This window comes from Dendrobates tinctorius, unplaced genomic scaffold, assembly GCF_039654945.1.
Source record: "Dendrobates tinctorius isolate UK_male_01 unplaced genomic scaffold, ASM3965494v1 ptg000107l, whole genome shotgun sequence".
Classification (NCBI taxonomy): Eukaryota; Metazoa; Chordata; class Amphibia; order Anura; family Dendrobatidae; genus Dendrobates; species Dendrobates tinctorius.
Window position 1 is genome coordinate 35,142,817 of NW_027361775.1, and position 27,184 is coordinate 35,170,000.

The 27,184-nt window shown below is 46.3% G+C and overlaps 1 protein-coding gene across 1 annotated transcript in view; it reads left to right on the top strand.

The window, feature by feature from the left end:
* Positions 1-27,184, top strand: part of LOC141100757 (receptor-type tyrosine-protein phosphatase eta-like) — a 114,771-nt gene that overhangs the window by 53,470 nt on the left and 34,117 nt on the right. The window contains exons 6-9 of the mRNA XM_073589441.1: positions 2,550-2,804; positions 3,396-3,653; positions 9,236-9,490; positions 26,871-27,128. Coding sequence (XP_073445542.1) covers positions 2,550-2,804; positions 3,396-3,653; positions 9,236-9,490; positions 26,871-27,128 — 1,026 coding nt within the window. The remainder of the gene's footprint in view (positions 1-2,549; positions 2,805-3,395; positions 3,654-9,235; positions 9,491-26,870; positions 27,129-27,184) is intronic.

Genomic DNA, 27,184 nt, shown 5'->3' on the forward strand with positions numbered 1-27,184 from the left:
TATATAGTACATGGCTTCATATCACAGTCCCTAAACAAGACGACTTCACCTTGTCCAGTTTCCATGGGCGACTGCATGCCGTGCCAGTGTCTCTCACTTACAGCCTCCTTTCGTCTGCAGTCACGACACATGCTCGTCAACCTCTGGCTAGTTCCCGTGGGTGTCCTGCACCGCTGTATAAGCCGTGGGGGCCAGTAGTTGCTCTTCTGGGCTCTGTGTTACTCTCACATGGGCCGTGCCCCTGCAGGCTGTCTGCTACATGCCAAGCAAACTCCAATCTGATACTGACACACCCAATGCTCTGCTGCAGTGGTTTTTACAAACAATCCTGTGGCCTTAGGCCACATGGAAAACCCAGAACAGAAAAGTAACGGACTGCATCACTAACATACTGCAATCAGTTTCAAAACACAAAACCCAGAGCAGGTTTTCCCTAAATCTGTCTTGGACAATAGCATTTCCAAGATTACACTTATTTCTATTTTTTCTTGTCTGTATTGCAGTCACCGCTATGACCGTGACTGCCATGCACACCTATGGACTTCGTACGCCTCCATGCAAATCCTGGGGAGAACACACAGTGATCGCTACCTGTGACATCGGTCACTGCTTCCCCATTGCAATCCCAGCTACTGCTGTAACCGCAATGCATTCCCATAGCCTACAGTTGTGGCCAAAAGTATTGACACCCCTGCAATTTTGTCAGATAATACTCAGTTTCTTCCTGAAAATTATTGCAAGCACAAATTCTTTGTTATTATTATCTTCATTTAATTTGTCTTAAATGAGAAAACACAAAAAGAATTGTCCTAAAGCCAAATTGGAAAAATTGGATATAATTCCACACCAAACATAAAAAAGAGGGTGGACAAAAGTATTGGCACTGTTCGAAAAATCATGTGATGCTGCTCTAATTTGTGTAATTAACAGCACCTGTAAGTTACCTGTGGTGCCTAACAGGTGTTGGCAATAACTAAATCACACTTGCAGCTAGTTGACATGGATTAAAGTTGACTCAACCTCTGTCCTGTGTCCTTGTGTGTACCACATTGAGCATGGAGAAAAGAAAGAAGACCAAAGAACTGTCTGAGGACTTGAGAAACCAAATTGTGAGGAAGCATGAGCAATCTCAAGGCTACAAGTCCATCTCCAAAGACCTGAATGTTTCTTTGTCTACCGTGAGCAGTGTCATCAAGAAATTTAAAGCCCATGGCACCGTGGCTAACCTCCCTAGATTTGGACGGAAAAGAAAAATTGACAAGAGATTTCAACGCAAGATTGTGCGGATGTTGGATAAAGAACCTCGACTAACATCCAAACAAGTTCAAGCTGCCTTACAGTCCGAGGGTACAACAGTGTCATCCCGCACTATCCGTCGGCATCTGAATGAAAAGGGACTGTATGGTAGGAGACCCAGGAAGACCCCACTTCTTACCCCGAGACATAAAAATGCCAAAACTTACCTGAAAAAGCCTAAAACGTTTTGGAAGAATGTTCTCTGGTCAGATGAAACAAAAGTAGAGCTTTTTGGGCAAAGGCATCAACATAGAGTTTACAGGAGAAAAAAAGAGGCATTCAAAGAAAAAAACACGGTCCCTACAGTCAAACATGGCGGAGGTTCCCTGATGTTTTGGGGTTGCTTTGCTGCCTCTGGCACTGGAATGCTTGACCGTGTGCATGGCATTATGAAGTCAGAAGACTACCAACAAATTTTGCAGCATAACGTAGGGCGCAGTGTGAGAAAGCTGGGTCTCCCTCAGAGGTCTTCCAGCAGGACAATGACCCAAAACACACTTCAAAAAGCACTAGAAAATGGTTTGAGAGAAAGCACTGGAGACTTCTAAGGTGGCCAGCCATGAGTCCAGACCTGAATCCCATAGAACACGTGTGGAGAGATCTAAAAATGGCAGTTTGGAGAAGGCACCATTCTAATATCAGGGACCTGGAGCAGTTTGCCAAAGAAGAATGGTCTAAAATTCCAGCAGAGCATTGTAAGAAACTTATTGATGGTTACCGGAAGCGGCTGGTCGCAGTTATTTTTTGCTAAAGGTTGTGCAACCAAGTATTAGGCTGAGGGTGCGAATACTTTTGTCTGGCCCATTTTTGGAGTTTTGTGTGAAATGATCAATGTTTTGCTTTTTGCTTCATTCTCTTTTGTGTTTTTTCATTTAAGACAAATTAAATGAAGATAATAATACCAAAGAATTTGTGATTGCAATCATTTTCAGGAAGAAACTGAGTATTATCTGACAAAATTGCAGGGGTGTCAATACTTTTAGCCACAACTGTAAATACGCCTCTGTGCTCCTTCTGTGGAGAACATACAGTGACCCCTAGCTGTAACAGAGGTCACTGCCTCACAGTTGGTAAAAGTTTTTAAATTCTTCTTGGTATGATTTTTTTTACATGATAGAAAACTGGAATTATAACAGGAGTGTGTAGGCGTTTTATATACACTGTAGTATTCATGGCTGCACTATGAGTAATAGTCATGATGTTAGTGTAAAAGTAACAGACCAGATATTTTTTTCTTTTTATACCAATCACAGGTCCTGGCACGGTTGGAAATGTCCAAGTTACCAATATCTCCACCAACTCTATGAATATATCCTGGCTGCCTCCTCGCAGCAATTACAGTCACTATTTCATTGAAGTGACTGGAGATATTTACCAGACTAGGACAACGACCTCAAATTCGCTCCTTTTCAGTGGCTTGACACCCGGAAACCAATATAGAATTACCATTATGGCAGTTACTGGAGCAGATGTATTTGGAGATTCTACAGAAAGCATCAATTTTACCAGTGAGTATATAATCAGCATAAGTTTTCAATATAGAAGACACTATCACCTTTTAGATGGAACATTTCAACCAATTCACTTGTAAGATGGGTGAGTATGGCGCTCTTTGACAGCCCCTGGTGGTTAAATGTATGAAAATGTATTTTACATGTGTTTAATTGTACTGTACTTAAGAGTTGTCCTTCTGTGGTTACAGTTCCTGCTAGTAGTGTAGACAGGGTTAACTGTAAGGCTGGCCAAGGTTGGGGAGGAGGATCTAGTTCAGACAAGGAAAGAAGTGAGTATGGTCTCTGGTCCAAGTAAACTGTGTCAGAGTGTGTGTGTGTGTGTGTGTGTGTGTGTGTGTGTGTGTGTGTGTGTGTGTGTGAAGAAAGCAGCAGAGACAACAGTGGAAACAAGAAAAGGGAACAGCTGGAAAAACTCCATTTGTGTCAGCGGAATACTCTTAGGTGGGTTGGGGGAATATTTGATCAGCCGCTTTCAAGGATGCCAACACTTTCGAACATGACTGTATATATAACCTGGTTCACATATTGATACTGAATATATTGCTCTACACTTTTGTGTAATTACCTGGTTTTTCTTATCTTAAGGACCAGAAAAGGTGAAGAATCTGATAGCTTTTAGCATCACCGACACATCTGTATCTCTGGAATGGCTGCCACCAGATGGAAGAACAAGTTCTTATCTCATACAGATCCAGGGAGATAAAAAATACAAAAAAAACACTACGCTAACTGAGTTTACAGTTCAAGACCTAATACCTGGTACTCAATACACCTTCCTGGTCTCATCCTTAACTGGCTATGATACAATACAGGGAGATAATGTATCAACATCAAATTACACAAGTAAGTGTCCACTCCAGTTGGAAAAAAAGTTTTAGCATATGTTCTATCACCTGTAGGCCACAATCACACGTTCGGTATTTGGTCAGTATTTTACATCAGTATTTGTAAGCCAAAACATGGATTGACTAAAAAATACAGAAGTGGTGCACGTGTGTCTATTATACTTTCCTATTATTATTCCACTCCTGATTTTGGCTTACAAATACTAAGGTAAAATACTAACTAAATACTGAATGTGTGAACATGGCCTGAAAGGTGTTCCAATACTGTTCATACCTTTTCAACTGCTAAAGTGCAACATATAAAATAAACATATATGCTCACCTTATGGACCATAGACAGTCATCCTATGTCAGTACCTTGTCTCTTAGTGACCATGAATGTCCACTCTGATGCACGGAGACAGCTGATTTGCTACAGCTGTCATGTGACATAACAATATCTCAAGATCGCCAGGAGACACAGTGCTGACATTGGAGGAGTAGCGTCAGTCCTATAGGTAAGTATATGATTTTTTTGTGGTCTACTTCAGTAGATAAGAGTTTTTCTTAAGTGGACAGCCCACTAGTAATCTTCTAGTTTTTACGGGGGACAGAAAAAAACTGATAATAGTGATCTATTCTCTATCTGCCTTGGGTAGAGTACCTGGGGCATAGTCCCCACGTACCTCACAATAGTGACATGTCTGTAAAAGGCTAAAGTAAAGAAAATCTATACTGAAATAATCACAGTTGGAATCATAGATTTTCTCAACTGCTTACGGACTACACCATTTTCCATTTATGGGCTTGAATTTTTTCCCCTTACCTTCTTAGAATAATGAAGATGAGGAGATTTAAAGCAGCAATGCTCCTTTGGGAAATATGCAAATTGTCTCTTCAGAGAGGAAGAGGACTAGAACTCTAGTGCCACCTATTGGAAGTAGCAATTCTAAAAGTCAATATCGACCCTTTAACGAGCCTTGTTACATGACTTAGGCTGGTTTCACATTTGCGTTTTTTTTCGCGGTAATTTAGCGCTAAATAGCGCATGCGTTTTTTTTTCCTATACTTTGCATGGGATGCGCTTATGTGCGCATACACATGCGTTTGTACGCGTTTTACCGCGCATGCGTTTTTTTGCGGTATGCGCTCGGGCGCACAAAATGCAACTTGTTGCATTTTTTGTGCGTCCGATTTGCCTCAAAAAAACGCATGCGTGCGCAATGCGTTTTTTTACAGCAAGACACCCATTATAAGTCTATGGTGAGCATATGTGCGCATTGGCATGCTTATGTATGCGTTTTTTTGCACATGCGTTTTTTTTTTACCATTAGTTTAGACAATGGAATTTAGGGGTTTGGGTAAAGTTAGGGTTAGTTAAGGGGGTTTAGGGTTAGGGTTAGGGTCAGGGTTAGGGTTAGGGTTAGGGTCAGGGTTAGGGTTACGTATGGTTTGGTTAAGGGTTAGGGTCAGGGTTAGGGTTAGGGTTAGGGTTAGGGTCAGGGTTAGGGTTAAGTATGGTTTGGTTAAGGGTTAGGGTCAGGGTTAGGGTTAAGTATGGTTTGGTTAAGGGTTAGGGTCAGGGTTAGGGTTAGGGTTAGGGTTAGGGTCAGGGTTAGGGTTAGGGTTAAGGTTAAGTATGGTTTGGTTAAGGGTTAGGGTCAGGGTTAGGGTTAAGTATGGTTTGGTTAAGGGTTAGGGTTAGGGTTAGGGTCAGGGTTAGGGTTAGGGTTAGGGTCAGGGTTAGGGTCAGGGTTAGGGTTAAGTATGGTTTGGTTAAGGGTTAGGGTCAGGGTTAGGGTCAGGGTTAGGGTTAAGTATGGTTTGGTTAAGGGTTAGGGTCAGGGTTAGGATTAGGGTTAGGGTTAGGGTCAGGGTTAGGGTTAGGGTTAAGGTTAGTTAGGGTTTGGGTTAGGGTTAAGTATGGTTTGGTTAAGGGTTAGGGTCAGGGTTAGGGTTAAGTATGGTTTGGTTTAGGGTTAGGGTCAGGGTTAGGGTTAGGGTCAGGGTTAGGGTTAGTAAAGTCATGGTTTGGGTTAGTGTGAGGGGCCACCTAATGTTGGAAAAAAACGCAAACGCGGTAAAAACGCACTAAAAATGCATACAAAAGCATAAAAACGCTGCGTTTTTTTCATGCATGCTCATAAAAATGCTTGAAAAAAACGCAGCAGTTGTATGCTTTTGTATGCGTTTTTCAATGCGTTTTTTTGCGGGAAAAACGCGCTGCAAAAAAAAGCAAGTGTGAAACAGGCCTTAGGATAAAAGCTAAACCAGATTCTAAATTTGCAGACAATGTGTTTTGGGGTACTGCCCCTCATCTTGGCATGCTTAGCATGTCATTCGCAAGGAGAAATTATACTTCTTGGATATAGGTCAGACGCCTCTCACACAGCCAAACAAGATCTCACACTTTGCACTGACGAGGGGCAGTACCCCGAAACATAGTGTCTGCAAATGGAGATTCTGGTTTGGCTTTTATCCTAAGTCATGTAACAAGGCTCGTTACAGGGTCAACATTGACTTTTAGGATTGCTACTTCCAATAGGTGGCACTAGAGTTCTAGTCCTCTTCCTCTCTGAAGAGACAATTAGAATAAGTTGTTATTTTTCTGTCATCAAAACCCTATGGAGGCTTGTTTTCCACTGTTCTAACTGTCGCTTTGAATAATACTTTTCATTTTAATCTACACTCCTCAACTTGAAATTCCTAAACCAATAAGAGACACTAATGGAATTATAGAAATCACAGGATTGATAGACATGTTAATGATATACAAATAATAAGAAAATCAAAACAAATTTTTCACATCTTGATTCAGTATCAAGTATTGAATGCAAGCACAGAAATACATACATTTATAGTGGGAGAAAAAAGTATTTAGTCAGCTACCAATTGTGCAAGTTCTTCCACTTAAAAAGATGAGAGAGGCCTGTAATTGACATCATAGGTAGACCACAACTATGAGAGTCAAAATGAGAAAATAAATCCAGAAAATCTCCTTGTCTGATTTGGCAGCAATTATTTTGCAAGTTGTGGTAGAAAATAAGTGTTTGATCATCTAAAAACATGCAAGATTTCTCCCACTCACAGACCTGTAACTTTATCTTTAAGAGGCTCCTCTGTCCTCCACTCATTACCTGTAGTAATGGCACCTGTTTGAACTTGTTATCAGTATGAAAGACACCTGTCCACAACCTCAAACAGTCACACTCCAAACTCCACTATGGTGAAGACCAAAGAGCTGTTGAAGGACACCAGGAACAAAATTGTAGCCCTGCACCAGGATGGTAAGACTGAATCTGCAATAGGCAAGCAGCTTGGTGTGATGAAATCAACTGTGGGTGCAATAATAAGAAAATGGAAGACAAACAAGACCACTGATAATCTCCCTTGATCTGGAGATCTATGCAAGATCTCACACCGTGGGGTCAAAATGATGACCAGAACAGTGAGCACAAATCCAAGAACCACATGTGGTGACCTAGTCAATGACCTGCATAGAGCTGGGACCACCGTAACAAACGCTATCATCAGTAACACACTACGCCACCTGGGACGCAGATCCTGCAGTCCTGCAGTGCCAGACATGTCCCCTTGCTTAAGTCAGTACATGTCCGGGCCCGTCTGAAGCTTGATAGAGAGCATTTGGATTATCCAGAAGAGTATTGAGAGAATGTCATATAGTCTGATGAAACCAAAGTAGAACTGTTTGGTAGAAACAAATCTCGTGGTGTTTGGAGGAGACAGAATGCTGAGATGCATCAAAAGAACGCAATACGTACTGTGAAGTATGGGGGTGGAAACATCATGCTTTGTGGCTGTTTCTCTGCAAAGGGACAAGGACAATTGATCCGTGTGCATGAAAGAATGAAAGGGGCTATGTATCATGAGATTTTGAGTGCAAACCTCCTTCCACCAGCAAAAGCATTGAAGATGAATTGTGGATGGTTCTTTCAGCATGATAATGATCCCAAGCACACTGCCAGAGCAATAAAGGAGTGGCTTTGTAAGAAACATATTACGGTCCTGGAGTGGCCTAGCCAGTCTCCAGATCTCAACCCCATAGAAAACCTTTGGAGGGATTTGAAAGTCCATGTTGCCCAGCGACAGACCCAAAACATCACTGCTCTAGAGGAGATCTGCATGGAGGAATGGGCCAACTTGCCACAAACAGTGTGTGCCAACCTTGTGAATACTTACAGAAAACGTTTGACGTCTGTCTTTACCAACAAAGGACATATAACAAAATATTGAGATGAACCTTTGTTAATGACCAAATACTTATTTCTACCATAATTTGCAAAATAAATCTTGCCAAATCAGACAAGGTGATTTTCTGGATTTGTTTTCTCATATTGACTCTCATAGTTGTGGTCTACCTATAATGTCAGTTACAGGCCTCTCATGTTTTTAAGTGGGAGAACTTGCACAATTGGTGACTGACTAAATACTTTTTCCCCCAGTGTACACGCATTGCCATGTTGTCAATGAGATTATTAATGGCTTTCAAGATCCGCAGCTAGCTGTTTCCTTTTCAATTACCAACCAATAATGGCCCAGATGTGCTTGAATATGCAGCCGACCATAGAAACATGTGTAGGCCATGAAGGCTGCTCATATGCTGAGCTGTAACTTGAAAAAAGACTACAGTGATCCAACTTCCTTACATTTTTCCACCTTACACCATAATTTCAGGAGTAGGACCTGCATGATGTTCCCTGATGAAATTCTCTTCATAACATTGCCCAGGTGATCTTCCTACCACTCTCCAGCTATAAATGCATCAAATACAAAAGGGGTGCTAGACCTCAATTCCAGCCCTAATGGCTGTCTTGTTCCACACCATTTCAGCCTTTGAAAGTGGTAGTGTGAGGTCAATGGAATACCTATTGAAAAATGACGTAGTACGTTTGCTTTACAGTTCAGTACAGTTACACTGATACCAAATTTAGATCATTTTAAGTATTAAAAATAATTGGACTATGGGCCCATATTCTAAGAGACATACCTTTTCTATCTTTCCGTAGGTAGTATTCTATGATGACTTGTTTTTTTTGTGAGATGAGCTGTAGTTTTTATTCATACCATTTTGGTGTCCATGTGACTTTCTGACCTCGTTTTACTCTATGATTCCGAACTATCAAACAGTACTATTGCAATTTTTATTTTTTTTATTTTTTTTCCAGAACTGTTTTTTTCCTGTTCAGTTCTCACCCTATGGGATAAATATGTTAACATTTTATTAATTTGGACAATTACACACTGTTTGATGTATAAAATACATTTACTTTTTTATTTTGGGATTTTGATATTTACAACCGGGGGGGAAAAAAGGTATTTTAAACTTGTTTTTGTTGCAGGCAAGGAAGCCTTGCCTTGGGTCGCTGTTACACTTGACTGCTGAATTTAAGGGGTTATAGTTTTGCAATCACAGTTAGCTTTAATTCAGCAGTTATTCTAATGTGTGAAAACAACTGAAAATAGCAGTGTATGTGTATAGCAGTGTACCCCTCAATGCATTTAGGGCAACAGTTGCCAAGGGGTTCAAAATCTGTATACTTAACCCAGAAATATAACGGCAGGATTGTGTTTACTTTCTAGTCCCCGGTCTAGTGAAGAATCTTACAGTGGACAATATCACTACTACCTCAGTGTCTTTGAACTGGCAGAAACCAGATGGAAATGCAGATTCCTATATGATCCAGGTCCTTGAAGATCCAAGTTTGAACAGAAGTGTGACCACCACTCTGAATACAATTGGAGACCTCACACCAGGATATTATTACACATTCACAGTTATTGCTCTTGTTGGAATTAGTGTACAAGGAAAAAAGAATACCATATCTACATATACAAGTGGGTTACTATTGTAGTAGTAAAATTGCATCATTATGTTGGTATGTCAATGGCACTATTTTACCCTTAAAGGGGTTGGTCACTGCATTAAGCTGCTTTAATGTGAACTAACAGCAGTAGATTAGCTTTTTTGTAATTACTTTACTTTCTAAAATCCTCCTGCAACCTGAGCTTCTCTTCATGTCACATATTCTCTGACTGAGAATTCCTTTGCTTCCTGTAATGTTATGTCAATGTCTCCCTTAGTTTTTGGATCTGGAAGTGACATCACAGTCATGTGACTTTCATGTTTTGTGGGTGGGTGGGGCTCTATTACGTAAATCTAACTACAGACACAGATCTCCCATCTCTCTGTTCATTTCTCCCTCCAGAGTTCTTGCTTGTATCTGTATATTTAGAGCAAGGTGTATACATACAGTCGGTATGGAAAGTATTTAGACCCCTTTAAATTTTTCACTCTTTGATTCATTGCAGCCATTTGGTAAATTCAAAAAATTTCATTTTTTTCTCATCAATGTACACTCTGCACGTCATCTTGACTGAAAAAAAAACAGAAATGTAGAAATTTTTGCAATTTTTAAAAAAAAGAAAAACTGAAATATCACATGGTCATAAGTATTAAGACCCTTTACTCTGACACTAATATTTAGTTCACATGCTGTCCATTTCCTTCTGATCCCCCTTGAGATGGTTTTACTCCTTTATTGGCATCAAGCTATGTTTAATTAAACTGATAGGACTTGATTTGTAAAGGCACACACCTGTCTATACAGTATAAGAGCTCACAGCTCACAGTGCATGTCAGACGAAATGAGAATCATGAGATCAAAGAAACTCGCCAAGGAGCTTAGAGACAGAATTGTGGCAAGGCGCAGATCAGGCCAAGGCTACAAAAGAATTTCTGCAGTACTCAAGGTTCCTATGGGCACAGTGGCCTCCATAATCCTTAAATGGAAGAAATTTGGGACCATCAGAAGTCTTCCTAGACCTGGCCATCCAGCCAAACTGAGCAATCGTGAAAGAAGAGCCATGGTGAGAGAGGTAAAGAAGAACCTCAAGATCACTGTGGCTGAGCTCCTCAGATGCAGTAGGGAGATGGGAGTAAGTTCCACAAAGTCAACTATCACTGCAGTCCTCCACCAGTCGGGCCTTTATGCCAGAGTGGCCCAACAGAAGCCTCAAATCCCGCATAACATTTGCTAAAAAAAACATGAATGACTCCCAGACTATGAGAAATAAGATTCTCTGGTCTGATGAGCAAAGATAGAACTTTTTGGTGATAATTCTAAGCGGTATGTGTGGAGAAAACCAGGCACTGCTCATCACCTGCCCAATACAATCCCAACAGTGAAACATTGTGGTGGCAGCATCATGCTATGGGGGTGTTTATCAGCTGCAGGGACAGGATGACTGGTTGCAATTGAAGGAAATATGTATGCAGCTAAGTGCAGAGATATCCTGGATGAAAACCTCTTCCAGAGTGCTCTGGACCTCAGACTTGGCCGAAGGTTCACCTTCCAATAAGACAATGACCCTAAGCACAAGGCTAAATTAACAAAGGAGTGGCTTCAAAACAACTCTGTGAACATTCTTGACTGGCCCAGCCAGAGTCCTGACCTAAACCCAATTAAGCATCTCTGGAGAGACCTGAAAATGGCTGTCCACCAATGTTTACCATTCAATCTGATGGAACTGGAGAGGATCTGCAATGAAGAATGGCAGAGGATCCCCAAATCCGGGTGTGAAAAACTTGCTGCATCATTCCCAAGAAGACTCATGGCTGTACTAGCTCAAAAGGGTGCTTCTACTCAATACTGAGCAAAGGGTCTGAATACTTATGACCATGTCATATTTCAGTTTTTATGTTTTAATAAATTTGCAAAAATTTCTACATTTTTTTCAGTCAAGATGGGGTGCGGAGTGTACATTAATGAGAAAAAAATGAACTTTTTTGCGTTTACCAAATGGCTGCAATGAAACAGAGTGCGAAATTTAAAGGGGTCTGAATACTTTCCATACCCACTGTATGTACACACACTCCCTTTTGCATACCCTGCGTAATATATATATATATATATATATATATATATATATACACATGCCAAGCCATGGTCGTTCAGGTTGTAAAATTTTAGAATGAAAAAGGTGAATGAAACTTCTCCATACAGTATAATGAGCCCCATACCTGTATATACATCATCACCAGCCCCAGCCCACTAAGCCCAGCACCTGTATATACATCATCACCAGCCAAATCCCACTGAGCCCAGCACCTGTATATACATCATCACCAACCCCAGCCCACTGAGCCCAGCCCCTGTATAAACATCATCACCAACCCCAGCCCACTGAGCCCAGCACCTGTATATGCATCATCACCAGTCCCAGCCCACTTACCCCAGCACCTGTATATACATCATCACCAGCCCCAGCCCACTAAGCCCAGCACCTGTATATACATCATCCCCAGCACCAGCCAACTGAGCCCAGCACTACCTGTATATGTTATCACCAGCCCCAGTCCACTGAGCCCAGCACCTGTATACACATCATTACCAGCCCACTAGGCCCAGCACCTGTATAGCACATCACCAGGTCCAGCCCCAGCCCACTGAGCCCAGCACCACCTGCATAATGTGTGTGCATATATATATATATATATATATATATATAATCACCAGGTCCAGCCCCAGCCCCCTGAGATCAGCACCAACTGTATATACATCATCACCAGGTCCAGCCGTATCCCACTGAGCCCAGCACCTGTATATACATCATCACCAGGTCCAGCCCTAGCACACTGAGCCCAGCACCACCTGTATATACATCAGCGAAGCCACAGCCAGCCCCTATATATTCATCAGCCCAGCCACAGCCAGACCCTGTATATTAATCAGCCTAGCCAGCCCCCAGCACCTATATATACATCAGCCCAGCCAGCCCCCAGCCCCTGTATTCATCAGCCTAGCCCCAGGCCCCAGCTCAGCACCTGTCCTGTCTGACACTGTAGCAATTGCCTCAGGAGCATGCGGGTATGCTCCTCCGGATGCCTGAGTCACTGACCTGATGCTTTCAGGTTCAGCAGCGCGCTGCAGCCAGGGACGGGAGACGGGGAGAGCAGAGCACTCTCTCTCCGCCCACAAAGAACGTCCTGACGTTCAACGTCAGTCGTTCTTATTAACTCCCTATCATGTACAGGGCACCCGGGCCACTGCGCGCACCTGTAAAGTCGCAGGCGTCGAAGATTTAAAAGGCCAGTGGCAGGACAGGTGCGCGGCGTGCCACTGCTTCTAGGGGGACAGCTGCCCCCCTGCCCCACGGTGGGTACATATATATATATATATATATATATATATATATATATATATATATATATATTAGCTGAAGAGCCCAGCGCTGCCCGGGCATAGTAACTAACTGTGGTTAGTTATAACAAATTATAATTATCCTCCATCTCATAGTCCCGTGCCCATATACCCATCATACATATCCATCATCCCATAGGCCCGTGCCCATATACCCATCATACATATCCTCCATCCCATAGGCCCGTGCCCATACACCCATCACACATCCTCCATCCCATAGGTCCATGCCCATATACCCATCATACATATCCTCCATCCCATAGTCAAGTGCCCATATACCCATCACTAGTGTTGAGCGATACCGTTCGATACCCAAAAATATTGTATCGAATAGTATCGCCCGATACGAAAAAAATATCGGGTATCGCCGATTCCGATACAGGAAGTCCCATTCAGGTCAATGGGAATCGGTATCGGAATTAAAAAAAGCCCTTTATTTCCTTGTTGGCTAATTCTACATAATTGAAAACAAATAAGAATCATGTAGAATGTATTGTGGGAGGTGGAGGAGACATTAAAAGCAGAGTGGTTTATTCAAATCACATGGCATAGCATTAATTCCAATTTTTTTTTTCAATACGTTCGGAGTTAAAAAGATATTGACTATGTTAACCTTTTTTATATTTTGTCAGATATGTATGTTTCACAACTTCCATGCCCTTCACCTTCTTTTGTACTTCTCCCACACTTTCTCCTTCATGATCCGCAGCAGTAGCATTGTTTTCATCAACTTTTTCTTCACCTTATTCATCTTCTTCTTCTTCATCTTCTTCCCATTCATTTTTTTTTCCATTCTTCATATTCTTCTTATTCAGCTATTATTAATTTTAATATGATATTTCTTCATCTTCTTCCTATTCTTCTTTGTCTTCATTTTCTTATGGTGACAGGCATTCCTGTAGTACTTATCTATAAAAGTTATAAGATTACACCTTACGTTCTGCCTGTCACTAAAGATTTACAACAGGATTTGTCCGCATTCAGTTTGGCCTGCAGCAGCAGGCATTTTCCAGGGGCACCACGAGGAGGAACGGACTCACCCCCATTTACTGCTTAGTCTTCTTCTGCTTATAATTTTGATTTCTTCTATGCTGATTTTTAGTCTTCTGCTTAATGTTCTTCTGCTTTCTGTTCTTCTGCTTTTGCTTCTTCTGCTTCTTGTTCTTCTGTCTTTTTTTCTGTATCTTGGTGGTTGTCTTCATGTTCTTTGTCCTCTTGGTCTTATTATTTAGGGTCATATTTCTGGTCTTCTTTGGTGTGGTCTTCAGGGTCGTCGTCATCAGGGTCGTCGTCATGGAGATCAATAAGGATTACCAAAGACAATTTCAAAAAGCTTGATCTTGGAAATGTAGCAGAAGGTACAAGAAGGCTGAGAAACTGGCGAGAACCAGCAGACAGTGCTGGCACCCGGATGGGTAGCAGAAGGAACAAGAGCCAATGGCACTACCGAGGACCAACTGACGGTGCTGGACCACGGTTACTAAGCAGAAGGTACCTGTGCTAAAAAGCACTACCAAGGACCAGCTGACGGTGCTGGACCTCGGATACCGAGATGGAGGCACCTAGGCCAAAGGCTCTGGCGAGAACCAGCAGACAGTGCTGGCACCCGGATGGGTAGCAGAAGGAACAAGAGCCAATGGCACTACCGAGGACCAACTGACGGTGCTGGACCACTGTTACTAAGCAGAAGGTACCTGTGCTAAAAAGCACTACCAAGGACCAGCTGACGGTGCTGGACCTCGGATACGGAGATGGAGGCACCTAGGCCAAAGGCTCTGGCGAGAACCAGCAGACAGTGCTGGAACCCGGGTGGGTAGCAGAAGGAACAAGAGCCAATGGCACTACCGAGGACCAACTGACGGTGCTGGACCATGGTTACTAAGCAGAAGGTACCTGTGCTATAAAGCACTACCAAGGACCAGCTGACGGTGCTGGACCTCGGATACCGAGATGGAGGCACCTAGGCCAAAGGCTCTGGCGAGAACCAGCAGACAGTGCTGGCACCCGGATGGGTAGCAGAAGGAACAAGAGCCAATGGCACTACCGAGGACCAACTGACGGTGCTGGACCACGGTTACTAAGCAGAAGGTACCTGTGCTAAAAAGCACTACCAAGGACCAGCTGACGGTGCTGGACCTCGGATACCGAGATGGAGGCACCTAGGCCAAAGGCTGTGGCGAGAACCAGCAGACAGTGCTGGCACCCGGATGGGTAGCAGAAGGAACAAGAGCCAATGGCACTACCGAGGACCAACTGACGGTGCTGGACCACTGTTACTAAGCAGAAGGTACCTGTGCTAAAAAGCACTACCAAGGACCAGCTGACGGTGCTGGACCTCGGATACGGAGATGGAGGCACCTAGGCCAAAGGCTCTGGCGAGAACCAGCAGACAGTGCTGGAACCCGGGTGGGTAGCAGAAGGAACAAGAGCCAATGGCACTACCGAGGACCAACTGACGGTGCTGGACCATGGTTACTAAGCAGAAGGTACCTGTGCTATAAAGCACTACCAAGGACCAGCTGACGGTGCTGGACCTCGGATACCGAGATGGAGGCACCTAGGCCAAAGGCTCTGGCGAGAACCAGCAGACAGTGCTGGCACCCGGATGGGTAGCAGAAGGAACAAGAGCCAATGGCACTACCGAGGACCAATTGACGGTGCTGGACCACTGTTACTAAGCAGAAGGTACCTGTGCTAAAAAGCACTACCAAGGACCAGCTGACGGTGCTGGACCTCGGATACGGAGATGGAGGCACCTAGGCCAAAGGCTCTGGCGAGAACCAGCAGACAGTGCTGGAACCCGGGTGGGTAGCAGAAGGAACAAGAGCCAATGGCACTACCGAGGACCAACTGACGGTGCTGGACCATGGTTACTAAGCAGAAGGTACCTGTGCTATAAAGCACTACCAAGGACCAGCTGACGGTGCTGGACCTCGGATACCGAGATGGAGGCACCTAGGCCAAAGGCTCTGGCGAGAACCAGCAGACAGTGCTGGAACCCGGGTGGGTAGCAGAAGGTACCCATTCAAAGCAAAGTAGCCAGGCCGCAAGCCGGCCGCAGTTACCGAAACCCACAGTCCTACAGGGGGTCCATGTCCCATTGGCACTACGGATCCAGCCTTCAGTGCCAGTTCCCACAGCCCACATAGGAGTCACCTAAACTGCAGGCACCGTAGAGTCGGCTAACCCGGCCGCAAGACGACAGGACAACGGATTGGTGGCATAGTGACCTTGACACTACCCGGAAATAGCAGGTGTGCTGAAAACAGGCTGGGCAACAGGGAGTACCCGTGCCAAAGACACTGCCGAGAACCAGCTGACGGTGCTGGAACCCAGATGGGTAGCAAAAGCTACAAGAGCCAATGGCACTACCGAGGAACAGCTGACGGTGCTGGACCACGGTTACTAGGCAGAAGGTACCTGTGCTAAAAAGCACTACCAAGGACCAGCTGGCGGTGCTGGACCTCGGATACCGAGATGGAGGCACCTAGGCCAAAGGCTCTGGCGAGAACCAGCAGACAGTGCTGGAACCCGGGTGGGTAGCAGAAGGTACCCATTCAAAGCAAAGTAGCCAGGCCGCAAGCCGGCCGGAGTTACCGAAACCCACAGTCCTACAGGGGGTCCATGTCCCATTGGCACTACGGATCCAGCCTTCAGTGCCAGTTCCCGCAGCCCACATAGGAGTCACCTAAACTGCAGGCACCGTAGAGTCGGCTAACCCGGCCGCAAGACGACAGGACAACGGATTGGTGGCATAGTGACCTTGACACTACCCGGAAACAGCAGGCGTGCTGAAAACAGGTTGGGCAACAGGGAGTACCCGTGCCAAAGACACTGCCGAGCACCAACTAGCGTTGTTGGAGCCCAGGGACAATCATGGTGTAGGCCGAGGCCTACTTGGTGGTAGTTTTAGATTGTTTGTAGGCTACAACAGACTGTCAACGTGCTCCAGTTAGGCATCTGTCTCCACTCTGTTTCCAGGATTTCACGTGACCACCAACACCGCCAGTTTATGCGTACAGTAGCCGTCTGCCCAATCCACACGTGTTCCTGTGTTACTGGTGTTCTGTAATGTCAGCAGATCCCCTGATGTTTGTCTGCCAATGTCTCCTGCTCTGTCCACATTCCCACCACTTGCAGTGGGAAGGTGGACAGCGCAGGAGACAGTGCCGGACACACATTGGGGGATCAGCTCACGTTACAGAACACCAGGAACACAGGAACAAGTGTGGAATGCGTGGACGGCAACTGTGAGCAGGAACTGGCGGTGTTGGAGGTCAGGGGAAATACTAGAGACAGAGTGGAGACAGAGGCCAAATCAGAGAATGTTTAAATCTGAAGTAGTTACAATTTGGAGGCAGCAGCAGTTTGCCCTCCACACAGCAGGGGATCAGCTGACGTTACCGAACCCCACTTTCACATGAACGAGTGTGTTTTTCTGTGTGGACAGCACTTCCGAGCACCAACTAGTGTTGTTGGAACCCAGGGACAATCAGGGTGCAGGCCGAGGCCTACTAGGAGCCAGGTGTAAAGCTGAGGTATTTTGACTTTGGAGGGAGCAGGACACTTTGCCCTCCACACAGCAGGGGATCAGCCGACGTTACCGAACCCCACTTTCACATGAACGAGTGTGTTTTGCTGTGTGGACAGCACTTCCGAGCACCAACTAGCGTTGTTGTAACCCAGGGACAATCAGGGTGCAGGCTGAGGCCTACTAGGAGCCAGGTGTAAAGCTGAGGTATTTTGACTTTGGAGGGAGCAGGACACTTTGCCCTCCACACAGCAGGGGATCAGCCGACGTTACCGACCCCCACTTTCACATGAACAAGTGTGTTTCTCTGTGTGGACAGCAATTCCGAGCACCAACTAGCGTTGTTGGAGCCCAGGGAGAATTATGGTGTAGGCCGAGGCCTACTTGGTGGTAGTTTTAGATTGTTTGTAGGCTACAACAGACTGTCAACGTGCTCCAATTAGGCATCTGTCTCCACTCTGTTTCCAGGATTTCACGTGACCACCAACACCGCCAGTTTATGCGTACAGCAGCCGTCTGCCCAATCCACACGTGTTCCTGGGTTACTGGGGTTCTGTAATGTCAGCGGATCCCCTGATGTGTGTCTGCCACTGTCTCCTGCTCTGTCCACATTCCCACCGCTTGCAGTGGGAAGGAGGACAGCGCAGGAGACAGTGGCGGACACATATTGGGGGATCTGCTGACATTACAGAACCCCAGTAACACAGGAACACGTGTGGAATGCGTGGACGGCAACTGTGAGCAGGAACTGGCGGTGTTAGAGGTCAGGGGAAATACTAGAGACAGAGTGGAGACAGAGGCCAAATCAGAGAATGTTTGAATCTGAAGTAGTTACAATTTGGAGGCAGCAGCAGTTTGCCCTCCACACAGCAGGGGATCAGCTGACGTTACCGACCCCCACTTTCACATGAACGAGTGTGTTTTTCTGTGTGGACAGCACTTCCGAGCACCAACTAGCGTTGTTGGAGCCCAGGGACAATCAGGGTGCAGGCCGAGGCCTACTAGGAGCCAGGTGTAAAGCTGTGGTATTTTGAATTTGGAGGCAGCAGCAGTTTGCCCTCCACACAGCAGGGGATCAGCTGACGTTACCGAACCCCACTTTCACATGAACGAGTGTGTTTTTCTGTGTGGACAGCACTTCCGAGCACCAACTGGCGTTGTTGGAGCCCAGGGACAATCATGGTGCAGGCCGAGGCCTACTAGGAGCCAGGTGTAAAGCTGAGGTATTTTGACTTTGGAGGGAGCAGGACACTTTGCCATACACACAGCAGGGGATCAGTCGACGTTACCGACCCCCACTTTCACATGAACAAGTGTTTTTTTCTGTGTGGACAGCACTTCCGAGCAACAACTGACTATGTTGGAGCCCAGGGATTAGTCATTTTGTAGGCTGAGGCTTACTTGGAGGCAGTTTAAGATCAGACGTTGTTTGAATTTGGAGGCAGCAGCAGTTTGCCCTCCACACAGCAGGGGATCAGCTGACGTTACTGACCCCCACTTTCACATGAACAAGTGTTTTTTTCTGTGTGGACAGCACTTCCGAGCACCAACTAGCGTTGTTGGAGCCCAGGAAGAACCAGGGTGCAGGCCGAGGCCTACTTGGTGGCAGTTTTTGATTGTTTGTAGGCTACAACAGACTGTCAACGTGCTCCAATTAGGCATCTGTCTCCACTCTGTTTCCAGGATTTCACGTGACCACCAACACCGCCAGTTTATGCGTACAGCAGCCGTTTGCCCAATCCACACGTGTTCCTGGGTTACTGGGGTTCTGTAATGTCAGCAGATTCCCTGATGTGTGTCTGCCACTGTCTCTTACTCTGTCCACATACCCACCGCTTGCAGTGGGAAGGTGGACAGCGCAGGAGACAGTGGCGGACACATATTGGGGGATCTGCTGACGTTACAGAACCCCAGTAACACAGGAACACGTGTGGAATGCGTGGACGGCAACTGTGAGCAGGAACTGGCGGTGTTGGAGGTCAGGGGAAATACTAGAGACAGAGTGGAGACAGAGGCCAAATCAGAGAATGTTTAAATCTGAAGTAGTTACAATTTGGAGGCAGCAGCAGTTTGCCCTCCACACAGCAGGGGATCAGCTGACGTTACCGACCCCCACTTTCACATGAACGAGTGTGTTTTTCTGTGTGGACAGCACTTCCGAGCACCAACTAGCGTTGTTGGAGCCCAAGGACAATCAGGGAGCAGGCCGAGGCCTACTAGGAGCCAGGTGTAAAGCTGTGGTATTTTGAATTTGGAGGCAGCAGCAGTTTGCCCTCCACACAGCAGGGGATCAGCTGACGTTACCGAACCCCACTTTCACATGAACGAGTGTGTTTTTCTGTGTGGACAGCACTTCCGAGCAACAACTGACGATGTTGGAGCCCAGGGATAGTCATTTTGTAGGCTGAGGCCTACTTGGAGGCAGTTTAAGATAAGACGTTGTTTGACTTTGGAGGGAGCAGGACACTTTGCCCTCCACACAGCAGGGGATCAGCTGACGTTACTGACCCCCACTTTCACATGACCGAGTGTGTTTTTCTGTGTGGACAGCACTTCCGAGCACCAACTAGCGTTGTTGGAACCCAGGGACAATCATGGTGCAGGCCGAAGCCTACTAGGAGCCAGGTGTAAAGCTGAGGTATTTTGACTTTGGAGGGAGCAGGACACTTTGCCCTCCACACAGCAGGGGATCAGCCGACGTTACCGACCCCCACTTTCACATGAACAAGTGTTTTTTTCTGTGTGGACAGCACTTCCGAGCACCAACTAGCGTTGTTGGAGCCCAGGGAGAACCAGGGTGCAGGCCGAGGCCTACTTGGTGGCAGTTTTTGATTGTTTGTAGGCTACAACAGACTGTCAACGTGCTCCAATTAGGCATCTGTCTCCACTCTGTTTCCAGGATTTCACGTGACCACCAACACCGCCAGTTTATGCGTACAGCAGCCGTCTGCCCAATCCACACGTGTTCCTGGGTTACTGGGGTTCTGTAATGTCAGCAGATCCCCTGATGTGTGTCTGCCACTGTCTCCTGCTCTGTCCACATTGCCACCGCTTGCAGTGGGAAGGTGGACAGCGCAGGAGACTGTGGCGGACACATATTGGGGGATCTGCTGATGTTACAGAACCCCAGTAACACAGGAACACGTGTGGAATGCGTGGACGGCAACTGTGAGCAGGAACTGGCGGTGTTGGAGGTCAGGGGAAATACTAGAGACAGAGTGGAGACAGAGGCCAAATCAGAGAATGTTTAAATCTGAAGTAGTTACAATTTGGAGGCAGCAGCAGTTTGCCCTCCACACAGCAGGGGATCAGCTGACGTTACCGAACCCCACTTTCACATGAACGAGTGTGTTTTTCTGTGTGGACAGCACTTCCGAGCACCAACTGGCGTTGTTGGAGCCCAGGGACAATCAGGGTGCAGGCCGAGGCCTACTAGGAGCCAGGTGTAAAGCTGTGGTATTTTGAATTTGGAGGCATCAGCAGTTTGCCGTACACACAGCAGGGGATCAGCTGACGTTACCGAACCCCACTTACACATGAGCGAGTGTTTTGTCTGTGCGGACAGCACTTCTGAGCCCAACTGGCGGTGTCGGAGCCCAGGGAAAATCGGGTAGTAGGCCGAGGCCTACTTGGTGGCAGTTTGCGATTGTTTCTAGACAACTACTAACTGTCAACGTTCTCCAATTAGGCCTCTGTCTTCACTCTGTTTCGAGTATTTCCTCTGGCTTCCAACCACGCCAGTTGCTGCTCTGAAATGCCGTCTGCACAACCCACACTTGTTCCTGTGTTACTGGGGTTCTGTAACACCAGCTTCTCCCTAGAGGTGAGTCAGGCAATGTCTCCTGCTCTGTCCACATTTCCACTACAAGTAGTGGGAATGTAGACAAAGCAGGAGACATTGCCGTGCTCACCTCTGGAGATGAGCAGATGTTACAGGACCCAGGTAACACAGGAACAAGTGTGGATTGTGCAGACGGCACTTGAGAGCAGAAACAGGCGGTGTTGTAGGCCGGAGGAAATACTCAAAACAGAGTGGAGACAGAGGGCAAATCAGAGAACATATTAAATCAGAGGTAGTCAGAAGTTGTAGGCAGCAGGAGAGTTTGCCGTACACACAGCAGGGGATCAGCTGACGTTACCGAACCCCACTTACACATGAGCGAGTGTTTTGTCTGTGTGGACAGCACTTCTGAGCACCAACTGGCAGTGTCGGAGCCCAGGGAAAATCAGGTAGTAGGCCGAGGCCTACTTGGAGCCAGGTGTAAATCTGAGGTTGTTTGACTGTGGAGGGAGCAGGACACTTTGCCATACACACAGCAGGGGATCAGCTGACGTTACCGAACCCCACTTACACATGAGCGAGTGTTTTGTCTGTGCGGACAGCACTTCTGAGCAACAACGGGCGTTGCTGTAGCCCAGGAAATAAAGTTCAGGTCATAGAAACATGAACACAACAGGAGACCTGGATCCTGTTGCCAGCCAATTATTTATTCTGGAAGAGGACTGGCAAATTCAGGTGAGATCCAGGCCTTGTTCATTTTCACAAAAGTAAGCCGGTCAACATTATCGGTGGATAGTCGCGTGCGACGGTCTGTTACCACACCACCTGCAGCACTAAAGACACGTTCCGATAATACACTGGCAGCAGGGCAAGCCAGCACCTCCAATGCATACTGGCTAAGCTCTGGCCATGTATCCAGCTTGGAGACCCAATACTTGAACGGGGAAGAGCCGTCTGGGAGAACACTAACAGGGCACGACAAGTAGTCTGTCACCATCTGACGGAAACGTTGCCTCCTGCTGACTGGAGCCGTCTGTGATGGTGTAGCCGTTTGTGGCGGTCACACAAAACTTTTCCACATTTGGACCATACTGGCCTTGCCTTGTCCTGCGGCACTGCCTCTGCTACCTCTTTGTGCAGAGCTTCCTCCACTGCCTCTACCCACATGGCTGCTTTGAAAAGCACTACCAGCAACACTTGCGGGGGGAATGGAGAACATGATGGCCTGCACAAGTGTTTCTTGGTACTCCCGCATTTTTCGCTCCCGGTTCAACTGTGGTATGAGGCTTTTGTAAGTTGAGGTTGGTCACATTTTTCCCTCGTTTCACTTTCTGATGACACAGCTTGCATTTGACAAAGCAAATGTCATCTGCAACTGTGTCAAAAAAAGACCACGCACTGCAAGTCCTGGGAGCGCCCGTTTTGTGTTTTGGAAGAGGATTGCTCCTCACGGGTGCCAAAGTGGAGGCTACAGGCAACCAAGTCTGCCCCCGCCCTCTCCCTCCTCTTTTGGCCGTTTGGGGAATCTCTTCCTCAGAGCTGCTCCCACCACCTTCCTGTGGCTGACGCCATGATGGGTCAAGGACCTCATCATCTCCACTCCCCTCTTCAAGCACCGGCTGGTCCTGGGTTGCTCGCCAGCACCGTACGCATCAGAAATTGGCAACTGAGTCTCATCATCATCAGATGAGCACTGAGGTGTGCTGACAATAGGCACTGGCCCACCCGCCTCTTCAGATTCAGAGGGACAAAGCAATTGCGCATCACTGCATACTCCCTCTTCTTCACGCTCTAGAATGCTGCTTGGCTGGCCACCTCTTTCCAAGCCAAAAGATTCTGAGAACAGAAGTAAAGATTGAGATGGCTCCTGTCCAGGGCTCTCAGACTGCCTGGGCAATTTGGCAGGTGGTGAAGAGACAGATGGTTGCTCTTCAGTGCTCTGGCCTTGGGAGGATGCGGAAGTCATTGAAGTGGATGCGTTAGCTGCCATCCATCCGACAACGGCTTCAATTTGTTCGTCACGCAGCAGTGGGGTACGGCGAGGTCCTACAAAGCTGCGCATGAAGGACTGTTGCCTGGTAAAAGTGGGGGATGCCGGGTCACTGGTGGCCGCAGCAGACACCGAATCCCAACGTCCTCTCCCTGCTGAATCCCCCCGTCCTCTCCCTGCTGAAACTCCACGGCCATGACCACGTGCCTTACTCCCTGCCTTCTTCATCTTGGTAGACTGATAAAGATAGGCAGAAAAGTAAAAAAGGGGTGGCTTAGTGTTCTTATTCCTGAACACCTGCTAACCAGTATAAGAAACACTATTTTGGCTAAGTGTGTGTGTACTACACTTTAATATGATCTAATGTGGCCTAGACAACTGTAAAGTGGAGTGTTTGGTGAACTTTATTTCCTTTTTTTTTGGGGGGGGGGAAAGAAAAGGATGTGACCAAAGTTTGAAAGCTATAGTATCACAAACTTTTTGGAGCGATTACAATGCAGGAAGCTAACCTACAATGCAATTGATGAGGCTCCAAAAAATAGGGTGATACTAGTCTGGCTGGCCCTGAAGGGCACAAGCCAGCAAAAAGGCTCCTCTATCTAATCCTATATAGTGTTTGCAACCAACCAATGACAATGGATGCGGTTGGAAGCACACTAATATAGGAGCAAAAATCTGGCTAAACTAGCTGCAAAAAAAGGACTATGTATGAGGCAGTGACGCACGCTGAGCGGACTACAGCTAGCGGTGGCTGTAGAACACACTGCAACGTGAGCTGCACTCACACACAGAGAGACCTACCAGACAGCCAAAAACAGTGCAGAGAAATGGGCTATAGCACTGAAAGGCTGCTGAAAGGCTCCGCTGTCCACTCCTTTAGTGTTTGCAACCAACGTATATGGATACGTATGGAAGCACACTATACAGGAGAAAAAAAAGCAGCAATAAAAGAAAAATGTGTATGAGGCAGAGACACACGCTGGGCGGCCTACAAGCAGACGTGCCTGCAGGACACACTACACAGCGTGGGTCTGCACTCACACAGCCCTTGCAGACAGCTGTGAAAACAGCGCTGCTAGGGAAAAGCAAGCTACAGTGGTGGTTTATGTAGCCTGGGTTAAGCACTATATGTGTTTTGAGAATCGCTATTTCTAACTGTCCCTCACAGTCTTCAACAGCAGCCTGTCCCTAACTGAATTCACAGCAGAGGGACCAGAAATGGCGGCTGCAGCGGTTTTTATAGTGCATCATGACATCATTTCAGCAGCCAATTACAGCCATGCCAGTAGTTAACATGCCTACATGCCTAACAGGATGTGCCCACACTTCTGAGGATCCCCATTGGCTGAATCAAATCGAGCGGGCTCCTAGCATTATGGGAACTTCCGATTCCGGTATTCGATATGAAAAAAGTATCGGAACTAAGTATCGGAATTCCGATACAGCTAATATCGGCCGATACCCGATACTTGCGGTATCGGAATGCTCAACACTACCCATCACACATCCTCCATCCCATAGTCCCATGCCCATATACCCATCACACATCCTCCTTCCCATAGTCCCATGCCCATATACCCATCATACATATTCGCCATCCCATAGACGAGTGCCCATATACCCATCACACATCCTTCATCTCATAGTCCCATGCCCATATACCCATCATACATATCCTCCATCCCATAGTCAAGTGCCCATATACCCATCACACATCCTCCATCCCATAGTCCCATGCCCATATACCCATCACACATCCTTCATCTCATAGTCCCATGCCCATATACCCATCATACATATCCTCCATTCCATAGTCCTGTGCCCATATACCCATCATACATATCCTCCATCTCATAGTCCCGTGCCCATATACCCATCATACATATCCATCATCCCATAGGCCCGTGCCCATATACCCATCATACATATCCTCCATCCCATAGGCCCATGCCCATACACCCATCACACATCCTCCATCCCATAGGTCCATGCCCATATACCCATCATACATATCCTCCATCCCATAGTCAAGTGCCCATATACCCATCACACATCCTCCATCCCATAGTCCCATGCCCATATACCCATCACACATCCTCCTTCCCATAGTCCCATGCCCATATACCCATCATACATATTCGCCATCCCATAGACGAGTGCCCATATACCCATCACACATCCTTCATCTCATAGTCCCATGCCCATATACCCATCATACATATCCTCCATTCCATAGTCCTGTGCCCATATACCCATCATACATATCTGCCATCCCATAGTCCCGTGCCCATATACCCATCATACATATCCTCCATCCCATAGTCCAGTGCCCATATACCCATCACACATCCTCCATCCCAGTCCCGTGCCCATATACCCGTCATACATATCCTTCATCTCATAGTCCCGTGCCCATATACCCATCATACATATCCGCCATCCCATAGTCCCGTGCCCATATACAAGTCATACATATCCTCCATCCCATAGTTCAGTGTCCATATACCCATCACACATCCTCCATCCCATAGTCCTGTGTCCATATACCCGTCATACATATTCTCCATCCCATAGTCCCGTGCCCATATACCCGTCATACATATCCGCCATCACATAGTCCAGTGCCCATATACCCATCATACATATCCACCATCCCATAGGCCCGTGCCCATATACCCGGCATACATATCCTCCATCCCACAGTCCAGTGCCCATATACCCATCACACATCCTCCATCCCATAGTCAACCATTATGACGTCATAATGAGTGGCGGGGCTTGATGACATCAGCGTCGCCATGGCAACCATAGTGACATCATAATGAGGGGCGGGGCTTGATACGCACACACTGTTTCCCCATTATGTAGATAGGGGCATTATGACATCATAATGAGGGGCAGGGCTTGACGCACACACACTTTTTCCCCAGTATGTAGATAGGGGCAAAATTGTTTGGTGAATTGGAACGTGCGGGGTTAAGATTTCGCCTCACAACATAGCTTAGGATGCTCTCAGGGTCCAGACGTGTGACTGTGCCAAATTTTATGGCTCTAGCTGCGACGGTGAGGATGCCTTTCCCAGACATACACATACACACATACATGCATACACACTTTGAGCTTTATATATTAGATATACATACATATGTGTATACCCTTCTATATATCCACTATTATATACATACATATAAACCTCTTTCTCCCATCCATCCTATTATAGTGGCACATGATTAGTTTGTGAGGAGGACTAGGGGACAATATTGCCAGAGTTGTTGTTCTGATGCTTTGTGTTACATCTATACACTGTATCAGTGACTTGCCTGCAGCAGTCTCCTGGACAAGGCCCTTATGCTGCATCCGCATGTGAAGCTGAGGGAGGAGTAGTAGGGGTTTAGTCATTGTTGCAGGTGGTGCTCACTGCTGGCTTGCAGCCCAGAACAAAGGCTGATGAGAAACTCTAAAAAGGAAAAGCTGGCTGTGAGCAACAGAGCTGATGACAGGGCACACGTAGCGAAGTAGAAAGATATACAACAACATGACAATTGGCAGAAAAGATAGAAGAGGTTATTTGAGGTCATTATGCTTCAGCATATATGGCAAAACCAGTAATTGAATTAAAGTAATAATAAAAACCTCCATAAACACACATGTATATGCTCCTTGGTATGTTGTAACCTGAAAAATAACTGTGTCTTCTGGTTACTTCCTAGAACCTGAAATAGTGGGGAATCTTAGGAAAGTGAATGCCACAACCACGTCTGTATCTCTGAGCTGGCAGGAACCGATTGGAAAAGCAAGTTCTTACCTGATTAAAATAGCTGAAGATCCAACTTTTAGGAAAATTGTGTTTACAACATTTGATACAATTGGAGGCCTCACACCGGGATATTATTACACATTCATGGTCTTTGCTCTTGTTGGAAATAGCAGTGTACAAGGAGAAAAGAATATCACGTATACATACACAAGTGAGTCATTATTACAGTGCTATTGGACATCTGTACAAACTGCATGATGATGCTCA